At 29.6% G+C, this 13,756-nt stretch overlaps 1 protein-coding gene across 1 annotated transcript in view; it reads left to right on the top strand.

Annotated features, from left to right (window-relative positions):
* The window catches only part of LOC108327688 (uncharacterized), a 49,530-nt gene extending 36,696 nt beyond the window's left edge, over positions 1–12,834 (top strand). The window contains exons 6-14 of the mRNA XM_052873488.1: positions 162–974; positions 1,451–2,194; positions 2,321–3,145; positions 4,237–4,980; positions 5,086–5,913; positions 9,632–10,378; positions 10,489–11,316; positions 11,755–11,815; positions 12,409–12,834. Of these exons, the coding sequence (XP_052729448.1) occupies positions 162–974; positions 1,451–2,194; positions 2,321–3,145; positions 4,237–4,980; positions 5,086–5,913; positions 9,632–10,378; positions 10,489–11,316; positions 11,755–11,772 (5,547 nt within the window). The 3' untranslated portion in view covers positions 11,773–11,815; positions 12,409–12,834. The remainder of the gene's footprint in view (positions 1–161; positions 975–1,450; positions 2,195–2,320; positions 3,146–4,236; positions 4,981–5,085; positions 5,914–9,631; positions 10,379–10,488; positions 11,317–11,754; positions 11,816–12,408) is intronic.
* Positions 12,835–13,756: the final 922 nt, after the last annotated feature.

Genomic DNA, 13,756 nt, shown 5'->3' with positions numbered 1-13,756 from the left:
GGAAATATAGAATATGTCCTGTTTTTTATGAAAAGCGTGAATCCGCAACCTTTAAGAAGGATGTGAGATTACGTCTTTTATTTCTTAAATCAAAATAATAAATTATTATTCAACTAGTATGCTTTAATACTAACAATAAGTCTTTTTATTAATTTATTTAGGCAATATATAATTTGGAATACATGTCGGTGAGCTTGAAGGAAGCAGAGTGGTTGCAAAAATACATTGTTAATGTTCACAGAATGCACAAACTAGAAGAACTTAATTTGTACCGGTTGAAGAATAATGAAGTTCTCTTTTGGTTTCTTCACAGACTTCCCAATTTGAAAAGTTTAACATTGGGACTTTGTCACATGAAAAGAATTTGTACTCGTGAAAGTCTTAGTTCACCTGAAAAAATAGGTGGTGTTATGCAACTTAAAGAGTTAAAATTACGTAGCATGTGGTTTCTAGAGGAGATTGGTTTTGAGCATGATGTGCTTCTTCAAAGGGTAGAACGCTTAATCATCAGTGGATGCAAAAAATTGAGAAATCTAGCATCATCCTCGGTATCTTTTAGTTACTTAACATCCTTAGAAGTGGTGAACTGTATGATGAGGAATTTAATGACACTCTCAACTGCTAAAACTTTAAATCAACTCACAACGATGAAGGTAAGTTCATGTCCATTAATTGTGGAAATTGTTGCAGAAAATGAAGAGGAAAAAGTACTAGAGGTTGAGTTTAAACAATTAAAATCATTAGAATTGGTGTCTCTACAAAATCTCACAAATTTCTCTAATGTTGAGAAGTGCGACTTAAAATTCCCACTACTAGAAAAATTAGTAGTAAGTGAATGCCCTCAAATGAAAAAGTTATCTGAAGTCCAAAGTGCTCCAAAGCTACAAAAAGTACATGTTGAACCAGGAGAAAAAGACAAATGGTATTGGGAAGGTGATTTGAATGCCACTCTACAAACACATTTCACAAACCAGGTATGCATTAAAGTATGTTGATCATCACAAATTTTCATTGCATCATACTCCACAGATAATTTAATGTTAATTTCTTTGAAAATGTTCATAACTAATAATTCAATTCTTTTGCAAATCATAAATAATATGAAGCATGGACATTATGTCGTTTTGTACATATTTAAGTAATTTATTTCCTATTTTCATTAGGTCAAGGTTTATGGATTGTATTATCAAGTTGGATTTGATATCCAAATGTCTAGCATAATTTCACAATCAAATTTGTGTAAACGATGACCTTTATCATATACTCTTCAAATTATTTGAAACAATTTCCACTTTTTTCATTTTTCCAAATTTGGTTTTATAACAAATTATATAATGAACTAAAGTGCGGGTCATATATACCATAAGAATTAGTATAAAAGACTTTTTATATATTTATTCAATCATTGATTGTCATGTACATCTGACATTTAGTTTCTCCTCTTTTTAAGGTTTCTTTTGAATATTCAAAGGATATAAATCTTGTTGATTATCCCGAGAGGAAAGATCGACGTGGTAAATTTGCTTTTCCGGACAATTTCTTTGGTTGTTTGAAGAAATTGGAATTTGGTGAAGCATGTAAAAGAAATACTTTGATTCCCTCTCATGTACTGCCTTACTTGAAGAACTTAGAAGAATTGAATGTGGAGAAATGTGAATCAGCACAACTAATATTTGACATAGATGAGAGTGAAATCCAGACCTATGGAATGGTGTTTCGTTTGAAAAACCTTACTTTAAAACACTTGTCAAATTTAAAATGTGTATGGAAGGAAAATCTCGAAGGAATTTTCAGCTTTTCCAATTTGAAAAGAGTGGATGTTGATGGTTGTGGAAGCCTAGTAACATTGTTCCCTTTATCACTCGCCAAAAATCTTGGGAAGTTGGAGACACTTTATATAAAGGAATGTGAGAAAATGGTAGAAATAGTTGGAAAGGAAGATGAAATGGAGTATGGAATGACATTAATGTTAGAATTTCCTCGTTTAACCATGTTATATCTTTGGAATATGCCACTTTTGAGTTGCTTTTACCCTGGAAAGCATCATCTAGAATGTCCCTTGTTAAATAAATTAAATGTGGAATGTTGTCCTATGCTGAAGCTATTCAGATCAAACTTTGATGATGATAGTAAAAGAGAAGTTTTAGAGGCTCCAATAAGCTTGCTACGACAACCTTTGTTCTCGATTCAAAAGGTAACAAAACATTCAAATTTAATCCTTTTGTGCTTCCTTTTCTTTTCGTTGATATATTTTTCTCTTAATAGTATCTAACTAACATCAACATATCTTTTTTTGAATTTTTTTGACTTCAATTGTCAGGTTTCTCGCAAACTGGAGGAACTGACACTCAATGAGGAAAACATTAAGCTAATGAGTGATGCTCGTTTGCCAGAAGACCTTCTTTGTGAATTAAAATATCTTATACTATCCTTTGAGGATGATAACAATGAGAAAAATAGTTTGCCTTTTGATTTCTTTCACAAGCTACCCAATTTAGAATGGCTTACGGTACACAAATGCTTTGGTCTGAAGGAGATATTTTCCTCTGAAAAGCTTCAAGTTCACGACAAAGTACTTGCAGGATTGAAACGATTATGTTTGTTCGAATTAAAGGAGTTAGAGTGTATAGGTTTAGAGCACACGTGGGTACAGCCATACACTGAAAAACTTGAATTCTTATATCTTTACGAGTGCCCTCTGGTAGAAAGAATAGTTTCTTGTGCAGTGTCATTCATCAATCTTAAGTATTTATTAGTGATGCACTGCGAAAGGATGGAGTATTTATTCACATTTGGTACACTCAAAAGTTTGATGAAACTTGAGATCTTAATCATAGATAATTGTGGATCAATCAAAGAAATTGCAAGAAATGAAGAGGAAGATGGTTGTGATGAGATAATATTGGGACGACTCAGATCAATTGAGCTAAAACACTTACCGAAGCTAATAAGCTTTTATTCAGGAAATGCCACCTTGCAATGCCCATGTTTACAAAATGTGATGGTAACTGAATGTCCCAATATGATAACTTTCTCTGAAGGAGTCATAAAACTAGCAATGTTTTCGGGAATTCAAACATCCGAAGATTCTGATTTCACTTTCGACGTCGATCTCAACACAACTGTCGAAAGCTTATTTCATTGGGTAAGAATTACTTATCCTACTTAATTTTTTTATATATACTAAATAGTCTTCTTTTTTTTTTACATTACTTTCTTTTTCCTTGTGTTATAAAATACTCTTCTCTTAATTAACCTCAAATCAATTATAATATATTACATTATTTAGCAATAGGTTTTGTTTGAAGGATAACTATTTTAAAACAATTATTTTACTAGGTACACAAATATGAATTAAATGTTTTACTAACATTACTCATTAATATCCATCATATCCTTTTCTCACTTTCCACGTCGATATCAACACAACTGTCCAAAGCTTATTTCATGAAAAGGTGAGAATTACTTATCCTAATTAAATTTTTGTATGTAAACTAAATAATCTTCTTTTGTATTACATTACTACTTTTTTCTCCTGTGTTATAAAATACTCTTCTCTTAACCTTAAATCAATTAGAATATATTATATTATTTAGTAGTAGGTTTAGTTTGATGGATAATTATTTAGAAAATTATAATTATAACTCTATAACATCAATTATTCATAAAATTGAAGCCTAAAGACTAATAATAAGATAAAAAAATTATAAATTTAATGACAATTTTAAAATTTCAATCGACTTTTTAACTTTGGTTGTTCATGGAACCGAAATAGAAAGTACATATATGGCATAAGTTATTTCACCAAGCGAGACCATATGTTCTATTAAAAAAACTCGAATAAAAAGAGTTGTATCTAATTTTGGCCGAACAGTAACCGTCCTTGTTCGAGTTGTATCTACCTTAGTCGAGTTGTATCCGACTTGATGGAGCTATATTTGATCTTGGTCGAGCTTTATCAAACTCATCTTACCTTATCTAGATATCCCAGAGTGATAATTTTAAAATTTTAATCAACCTTTTGACCATGATTGTTCATAGAACTAAAGTAGAAAGTTTATTTTCCAACGGTTATGAAAGAATCGAGCCCATATGTCCTCTTTAGAAAAAAAAAATTGAAAATTTTGGTGTACATTTTGGCCTCCTAAAGGTAAATCTTAGTGATCTTATTAACTAAATACGAAGCGTATGAAACTTGTTAATTATAACCTGATATTGAATTTCTTGCTTTTTTAGGAGTTTTTCAACCGTTCAAAGCACATGATTCTTGATGAATATCTTGAGATGACGGGAGTTCAGCACATAAAACCTGCTATTTCAGACAATTTCTTTGGTAGTTTCAAGGAATTAGAATTTGATGCAGCATGCAAAAGAGCTATCGTAATTCCATTTCATGTACTCCCTTACATGAAGAACTTAGAAAAGTTGAATGTGCATAGTTCTGATGCAGTCGAGGTAATATTTGACATTGATGAGAGTGAGGACAAGACAAAGGGAATAGTCTCTAGTTTGAAAAAACTTACTTTAAACAACTTGTCAAATTTGAAACATGTATGGAAGGAAAATTCCACAGGAATTATCAGCTTTCATAATTTGCAAGAAGTGGTTGTTAATGGTTGTGGAAGTTTGATAGCATTGTTCTCTTCATCCCTAGCAAGAAATCTCGGGAAACTTAAGAAGCTTCAAATAATCGATTGTGGAAAACTGTTAGAAATAGCTGAAAAGGAAGATGGAATGGAACATGGAACCAAAATAATGTTTGAACTCCCTTGTTTGTCGTGGCTATTTCTTGTAAACATGCCACTCTTGAGTTGCTTTTATCCTGGAAAGCATGATCTGGATTGTCCGTTATTAGAAACCTTATTTGTGAGCTATTGTCCTAAATTGAAGCTATTCACATCAGACTTTGATGAAAATCAGAAAGGAGCTATAGGGGCTCAAATTAGCCCACTGCAACAACCTATGTTTTCAGTTGAAAAGGTAGCGAAGCATCAACATTGTTTCCTTTTCTTTCCATTTTCCTTTTAATGCTTTTAACTTACACATGCACGTTTTCTTTTGAATTTGTTTGTCCTTAATTGTTAGGTTTCTCCCAACATAAAGCTTTTGGCACTCAATGAAGAAAACATTATGTTATTTAGAGAAGTACAGTTGCTACAACACATTCTTTGCAATATAGTTTTTCTTTTTTTGTGCTTTGAGGATGATAACAACGAGAAAGATAGTTTGCCTTTTGACTTCTTCCACAAGCTACCCAATTTATCCAGTCTTCTAATACAGAAATGCTTTGGTTTGAAGGAGATATTTCCCTCTCAAAAACTTCAAGTTCACGATGGAGGACTTGCGGGATTGAAACAATTAGACTTGATAGATCTAAAAGAGTTAGAGTTGGTGGGCTTAGAACACCTTTGGGTACAACCGTACTCTGAAAAGCTTGAACTGTTAAAGCTTGAGAAGTGCCCTCAGTTACAAAAATTAGTTCATTGTGCAGTGTCTTTCATCAATCTTATAGAACTGCGAGTGGAACTCTGTGAAAGGATGGAGTATTTATTCACATTTGCAACAGTTCAAAGTTTGGTGAAACTTGAGACCCTAATCATAAATAGTTGTGAGTCAATCAAAGAAATTATTAAAGATGAAAATGAAGATGGTTGTGCTGAGATGGTATTTGGACGACTCAAATCAATCGAGCTGGAATCATTGCCAAGACTTGTAAGGTTTTATTCAGGGAAGGCCACTCTGCAATGCTCGTATTTAAAAATCGTCATGGTAGTTAAATGTCCCAGTATGATAACTTTTTCTGAAGGAGTCATCAAAGTGCCAATGCTTTCAGGAATTCAAACATCTAAGGATTCTGATTTAACCTTCCATGACGATCTCAATACAACTATCGAGAAATTGTTTCACCAAGAGGTAAGAATTCATTCTCTCAATTCAATTATTACCGCCAGCTGAAAAATTATGCTATGCATTCATTTTATCATTAATAAATAAGTTAAAATTTTCTTTTAATAAGAAAATTGCAGGCGGCCTCCTAATACATTTATATGTTAAGGTCTTCAAATAACACTACATATCGATTCTAAAACTGTAAATGTTAATAACTTTATATTAACATAAAGAAGTTGTTACATAACATTCAATTATAAACTGTCAGAAGACTTAATAATCACTCAGATAAATTAAAAAGTTAATTAGCTTCGAAATGACCCACTCTTAATATAAAATATAACTAATTTATGAATTAGTTTTGACTAAGATGCCTTTGACAATAAAATATTAAAAGTTAATTAGTTTTAGTGTTATAGTAAATTTTAAAAGATTAAGTTGTTACATTAGTCACCCTATTGATTTTATAAGTATCCCATGTTTACTTTGCTTCATCTTCTTCAGCTTCCTTTTCTCCCATTTACATTTACTGTCGAAATTCAACAAATATTTTGCTTTCTTTTACTTGGTTTATATATTGTATATTTTTTTCTCTTTTTTTTCATATATATTTGCTCATTCTTTTACTGATCCTTTTGTACTTTTCCTTTATTATTTTCCTACCTTCATTCTAATTGGATCTCTTGGCCTTATATTTCTTTCGTTTTAATTACAACTAAATAAATCCCCATGCAAGTTTTTTTTCATAGGATCTTTCCGCTTTAATTATGAGCCCAAAACATTCTATCGTTATTATTCTCTCCTCTCCTTTTTAAAGATCTGATTAAGGTATGTATTAAAAAATAGATAATTCACTTATATTATTAAATTTGTTTTAAACTTACTTATTTTTCTCTAAAAACTATCCTAAATATTAATGACATATAGTGTTGTTCTTTTTGAATATTTTTATTCTTTTAATCTCTCTCAATAAAAGAAGGTCTGATTATGCTTTTATTAATAGAAATTTAAGATAAATGTAGCTTTGGACTCTTAAATTTAAAAAAGAAATAATCTTTAATATTTGAAAAATATTATTTTAATTTCCAAACACTAATATTAGTGACTAAAATCATTTTAACCCTCAAAGTTATTGTTTAAGTACTAAAATCATACTTTTGAAATTTGAAAAAATATGAATTGAAAATTACCTTCAATTTTTTCTACATGTTGAGTTTGCATGGGCTAAAACCGTTATGTGGTCATTCTATGCTTTGAAAACCAAACCATTCGGGACATCACAAGTATACCTGTCAATTTGGCCCTCCTTACATGGTTTGGTCCTAACCCACGTGGGTTAGGGCCAAAAAAGTCCACAGGGCCAAAAAGCCTCTTGTAGGAAAAGCCCACGGGGCCAAAATATCTTCAAAAGCCCTGTGGGCCAGGGCCAACCCATGGGCCTTTTTTTAGAAAAAATGTTCATTTTGAATACAAGAAAGAATATAATTAACTCGTAATTTGTTACAAAATAGTTACTATAGAAAATAAATTGAAATTTTTATAAGAGGAGAGTTCTAAAATCAAGAAGCAAAAGCAAAATGATAATATTTATTGAGTTAGATTATCTAAGTATATAATTAAATGATAATTTTATAAATTTGAAATTTAAATATTTAATTTCACTTATTTTTAAGTTATAAGTAAGAAATTAACTTTTTATCTAAAATTATCCTAATTGAAATTTAAGAGAAGATTTTCTCTAATTGAAGCTCTTAATTTAAAAAAAAAAATAGGCTTCTTTATTTTCTTAGAAAGTTATTGAAAAAGAAATTAAATATAAATGATTTTCTTTTTCATTTTATACTCGACAAATCATGTTCATAACAAAAATAATAAATAAAAAAAACTCATAAACCTTGTGCAGACTGAAGTTGAAGTTGTATTCGCCCATAGAATTCAATCTCATTGTACTACTCACTCAAAATGTTTACATTTTAAATGTCATAAATGTAAATATAAACATAAACATAAACATACATTTATGTTATGTGTTCTAATTGAAAGTTAAAAATAAATTATTTAATGTGTTAGTTAAAGAATTGAAACACTAACATTTGTGATTCTTTAGTACTTTAGGTCTATTTAAATTTTTCACTTTTTTATAAATTTTTAAGAAATTAACTTTCTTTTTATAATATATCTTATGGTGATTTTGAGAAAAGACTATCAGAGAGAAAAAAACAAAATAAAACATAAGTTTAATTTACACATAAAATATTAATATTATTTTTGATAAAAAAAATTTAGATAATAAATTTTTGAATTTTAAATAATTAAAAGCAGATTAAGTGATATTTTAAAAGTCGAGGAAACAAAACAATGATTCTTTTTAAGAACTGTAAAAACAGTGAAAATATTAAATCAAATTAATATGTTATTATCTCTCTTTGGGGTTATTTTGATATTACTAATTATATATAATTTTCTAATAATTGGTGTCTGTAACATAATACATAATTTTATTAAAATTGACAACAAAATAAAGCATTTTTATAATATTTCAGTAAAATAAATTTGTAATACTATTTAGTTGTATAAAATTAAGTGTGTGGTTTGCAATTGTTTTTAATTATTTAAAAAAATGGTTATTTTGAATATTAAATATTCTATTATACTATAATTAATTAGTTTTATTTAATAATTTGAAATAAGAAATCAATTACATGAATATAAAATTTAGTACTTTTAATAGTTGCTATTAAGAATGTTGAAGTTTAGTTTCCAAAAAAAATTTAGTGGGCTAAACCCACCTTAACCCTGACCCTAACCCCCTTGAGAGGGGGCTTTAGGGGTTGGGGCTTTTTTTTTGGCCTCCATTTGAGGGGCTTCTTAAGAGGGGGCTTTTTTAAGAGTGGGTTAGGGCTAGCCCCGGGGTCATGGGTCAAATTGACACCTCTAATCACAAGGTTTACTGGTTAAACTTGTCATATAGTTGAACGGTGATTGAAATTAGTATTAATAAATAAAACAATATAAAATAATATACAAAAATAACATTAAAAATATAATATCATAACTTAAAAAAAATAAAAATGAAAAAATAACTTTCAAAATTTGCATAAAAATTAAATATTTTCATAGTATTTAGGTTTAAGGTTCAACAGTACATAATAATATCATTTAAAAATAAATGGTTTCTAAAAAGAAATACAAAATATTTTAGGTTTTTTACTTTTAAGGAAATTTCAAAATAAAATTCACAAAACATTTTTAAAAACTTCCAATTAATTCTTCAGGACAAAACTGTAATTTTCGAAGCCGATTTTGTTCAAGTTTTCCAGTTTTTGATCCATTCAATTGGAGATCGGATTTGAAAGTGTAATGGACCAAATACTATAGAACAATTAGATTGGAGATTGAGTCTGTAATTCTAAAAGGCCAAACACTAAATGAGTTAATCGATTTTTCGATTCAGCTGGTCGGTCTATTTCTCAAAACAAAGTTACTTGTTATCATTCCATTGTCCTTTTATAACTTTTTTTTTTTTCATTTTGGTCAGAAAACCGTTAGCCATCATTTTTTCTCTTTTTATATCTTAGATAATTGACACCTATTATAAAAATAAATGAATAAATAAATAAGCTGCAGGCCTATTACCAAAATGTGACTTAAGTATTCATTCAAAAATCCAAGTGATCTTAATCAAATATCAAGCATGTGAAACTTGTCCATTACTCTGACGTTGAGTTTCTTGACTTGGAAGGAATTTATGGAGTATTCAAAGCGAATGATTCTTGATGAATATCTTGAGATGACAGGAGTTCAGCACATAAAACCTGCTATTTCAGACAATTTCTTTGGTAGTTTCAAGAAATTGGAATTTGATGCAACATGCAATAGAACTATTTTAATTCCATCTCATGTACTTCCTTACTTGAAGAACTTAGAAGAATTGAATGTGAAAGAATCCGATGCAATGCAAATAATATTCGACATTGACGAGAGTGAGGTCAAGACGAAGGGAGTAGTGTTTGGCTTGAAAAAAATTACTTTAAAGAACTTGTCAAATTTGAAACATGTATGGAAGGAAACTTCCTCAGGAATTCTCAGCTTTCATAATTTGCAAGAAGTGGAGGTTGACGATTGTGGAAGCCTAGTAACATTGTTCCCTTTATCACTTGCCAAAAATCTTGGGAAGTTGGAGAGACTTGATATACGGAAGTGTGAGAAAATGGTAGAAATAGTTGGAAGGGAAGATGAAATGGAACATGGAACGACAATAATGTTTGAATTCCCTTGTTTGTCATATCTAAATCTTGAAAACATGCCATTGTTGAGTGGCTTTTACCCTGGAAAGCATAATCTAGAATGTCTCTTGTTAGATAAGTTATATGTGGAATGTTGTCCTAAGCTGAAGGTATTCCGATCAAGCTTTGATGATGATAATAAAAAAGAAGCTTTAGAGACTCCAACTAACTTACTACAACAACCTTTGTTCTCGATTGAAAAGGTAATGAAGCATTATAATTTAACCTTTTGTGTTTCCTTTCCTTTTCTCTTTATAGTATCGAACTAACATCAACACATCGTCTTTTGGATTGTTTTGACTTCAATTGTCAGGTTTCTCCCAAACCGGTGGGATTGACACTCAATGAGGAAAACATTAAGCTAATGAGTGATGCTCGTTTGACAGAAGACCTTCTTTGTGAATTAAAATATCTTATACTATCCTTTGAGGATGATAACAATGGGAAAGATAGTTTGCCTTTTGATTTCTTTCACAAGCTACCCAATTTAGAATCTCTTACAGTACAAAAATTCTCTGGTCTGAAGGAGATATTTCCCTCTCAAAAGCTTCAAGTTCACGACAAAGTACTTGCTGGATTGAAACGTTTATTTCTGTTCGAATTAAGTGAGTTAGAGTGTGTAGGTTTAGAGCACGCGTGGGTACTACCATACTCCAAAAAACTTGAATTTTTAAGCCTTCGCACTTGCCCTCGAGTAGAAAGCATGGTTTCTTGTGCAGTGTCATTCATCAATCTTAAAGAATTATATGTGAAGCTCTGTGAAAAGATGGAATATTTATTCACATTTGCAACACTCAAAAGTTTGGTGAAACTTGAGACTCTAAGCATAAAGAAGTGTGAATCAATCAAAGAAATTGTGAAAAAGGAGGATAAAGATGGTTGTGATGAGATAGTATTTGTACGGCTCAGATCAATTAAGCTGAATTCGTTACCAAAGCTAGTAAGCTTTTATCCAGGGAATGCCACTTTGCAATGCTCATATTTGAAAAACGTGATGGTAGCTGAATGTCCCAATATGATAACTTTCTCTCAAGGAGTCATTAAAGTGCCAAACTTTTTGAAGATTCAAACATCAAAAGATTCTGATTCAACATTTCACGATGATCTTAACACAATGATCCAAAAGTTGTTTCACAATCAGGTAAGAACTCATTAATAATATTTTAGTAATAGAAAGATGTTATATATCCTAAGTCTTTTCTTCACTCATGATACTTTTAGAATGAAGCTCATTGGTGCATGTCCGTTATTTTGATGCAATTTATTTTCCAATACTCAATGAATTTTAGATATAATAAAGTGTGTGTTGTTAATGTTCACAGATTTCGTAATTGAGAAGATAGAACATGGAACATTCAGAAGATAGTGTCAAACAGTGTATTCCTAGCACTTTTCGTAATTGAAATTGAAAGTTTTTTTTTCAATATAATATCAAAACTTTCATAGTAAAGTAAGATCTCATTATAATCTTTGTCCTACGAACAATCCCAGGTTCTTTATAAAATCTTTTAGCTTAAAAAAAACCTGAATCTTTTATATAAAGTTTTTCCTATTAACTCACTATTTTTCATATACTCAGGTAATCCATCAGTCATGATGACAGTAATGAGCGTTTGGAGTTCTTCTTCCTGTACCATTTGGTAAGTATATATGTATTCCTACATGTCAACCATACTACAAATTCACTTCCCTTTTAAATCTTAATAGTGTTTGATATTTTATTCACCATAATTTCCCTTTCTTCATATTTATATACAACACTAGAAAATGAAATTAATGACTAAATAAAACAGAATAGAAAGATTAGTCGCATTCAACGATTCACAAAGTTCAAAATTCCCAATGTTATATTTTCAATAATATATGATTAATCTTTTAAAATGATTTTGGGTAAAATGATTAATCTTTTAAAATTATTTTCTAGCGGAAATTCATTAATTTTGAGTAAAATGCATATTTTATCCAAAATTAGCAACTTATATATGTTTCTCATTGCTCTTTGAGATATTTACATTGTAAATATCTTCAAAAGTCATATTCATTATATTATGTTAAATTACTTCTGTCTCATATATCATAAATTGTTTAATGAACTTAAGTAGAAATGCTTATTAAGGAGACAGAGAGAAAAGAGTGCAAAAGGAAGAAAAGTATTATTCTATTATATTGATTAAAAACAGAGCATAGAGTTATGAAGTTTTTCTTATCAACTCACTATTTTTCATATATTCAGGTAATCCATGAGTCATGATGACAGTAATGAGCGTTTGGAGTTCTTCTTCCTCTACCATTTGGTAAGTATATTTGTATTCCTGCATGTCAACCAACCTCAAATTCCTTCATTTAAAATCTTAATAGTGTTTGATATTTCCCTTCTTCATATTTATATACAACACTAGAAAATGAAATTAATGACTAAATAAAACAGAATAAAAAGATTAGTCGCATTCAACGATTCACAAAGTTCAAAATTCTCAATGTTATATTTTCAATAATATATTGCAAAGATACAATCGCATGTTATATGCCCAAGTTGGAGAGCACTTACCAATTAATGCCACACCCAAAATTATATATTTTCTTTCGTTGTATACATAAATTTGAAAAGAGTAGTATATATTTTTAGGTATAACTGTACTCTTAATTCTATTATTATGATTGTGTGAGATTTATTTATTTTGTTTCAAATTTAATTGCAATACATTAAAAGTAATACAATAAAATTCGTTCATTATAAATTTTTGTATCTCTCGAAACAATTAAATTCTCTCTTTCTTTTTATATCAACGTTGTGAAAATCATTAATCTTTTAAAATTATTTTCTAGCGGAAATTCATTAATTTTGGGTAAAATGCATATTTTATCCAAAATTAGCAACTTATATATGTTTCTCATTGCTCTTTGAGATATTTTACATTGTAAATATCTTCAAAAGTCATATTCATTATATTGTTAAATTACTTCTGTCTCATATATCATAAATATTCCATTGTTTAATGAGCTTAAGTAGAAATGCTTATTAAGGAGACAGAGAGAAAAGAGTGCAAAAGGAAGAAAAGGATTATTATATTGATTAAAAATAGAGAGCATAGAGTTATGTAAAGAAGAATATAACTCATAAAACACTTATCAGTTATACAAACAGATTACACTATATAATACCTCCCCTCAAACTTATACAAACAGATTACGCTTTGTAATACCCCTTAAAATTATTGTGAGATATGGATGATGAAAAATTAAGGATATGTCCGTTTTGATATTCAATTTGAAGAAAGATATTGATGCTATACTAAAAAAATATGATAACGGAAATGATAAGTTAGGAGACTGGTCGTCATAACTTATATTCAATATCTACTAATGTTCCATTTAATTTTCGTTACGAATTATTATTTTCTATATTTAATTAAAAAATAAAAATTATAATAAAACTCAAAGACCCTTGAAAATAATATCAATGAACAACCATAAGTTTATTTCTAATAGTGTAGCAAAGGAAGATCTTGAAACTGGTTTGGCAAAGATGTCGACAACTTCACACATAGCTGAAATGTGAATCAACTGAATGTGATGTTGCT

This window comes from Vigna angularis, chromosome 2 (genome assembly GCF_016808095.1).
Source record: "Vigna angularis cultivar LongXiaoDou No.4 chromosome 2, ASM1680809v1, whole genome shotgun sequence".
In the NCBI taxonomy this organism is placed as follows: Eukaryota; Viridiplantae; Streptophyta; class Magnoliopsida; order Fabales; family Fabaceae; genus Vigna; species Vigna angularis.
The sequence above is the reverse complement of the archived record's forward strand: the minus strand, read 5'-3'. Positions and strand labels throughout refer to the sequence as shown.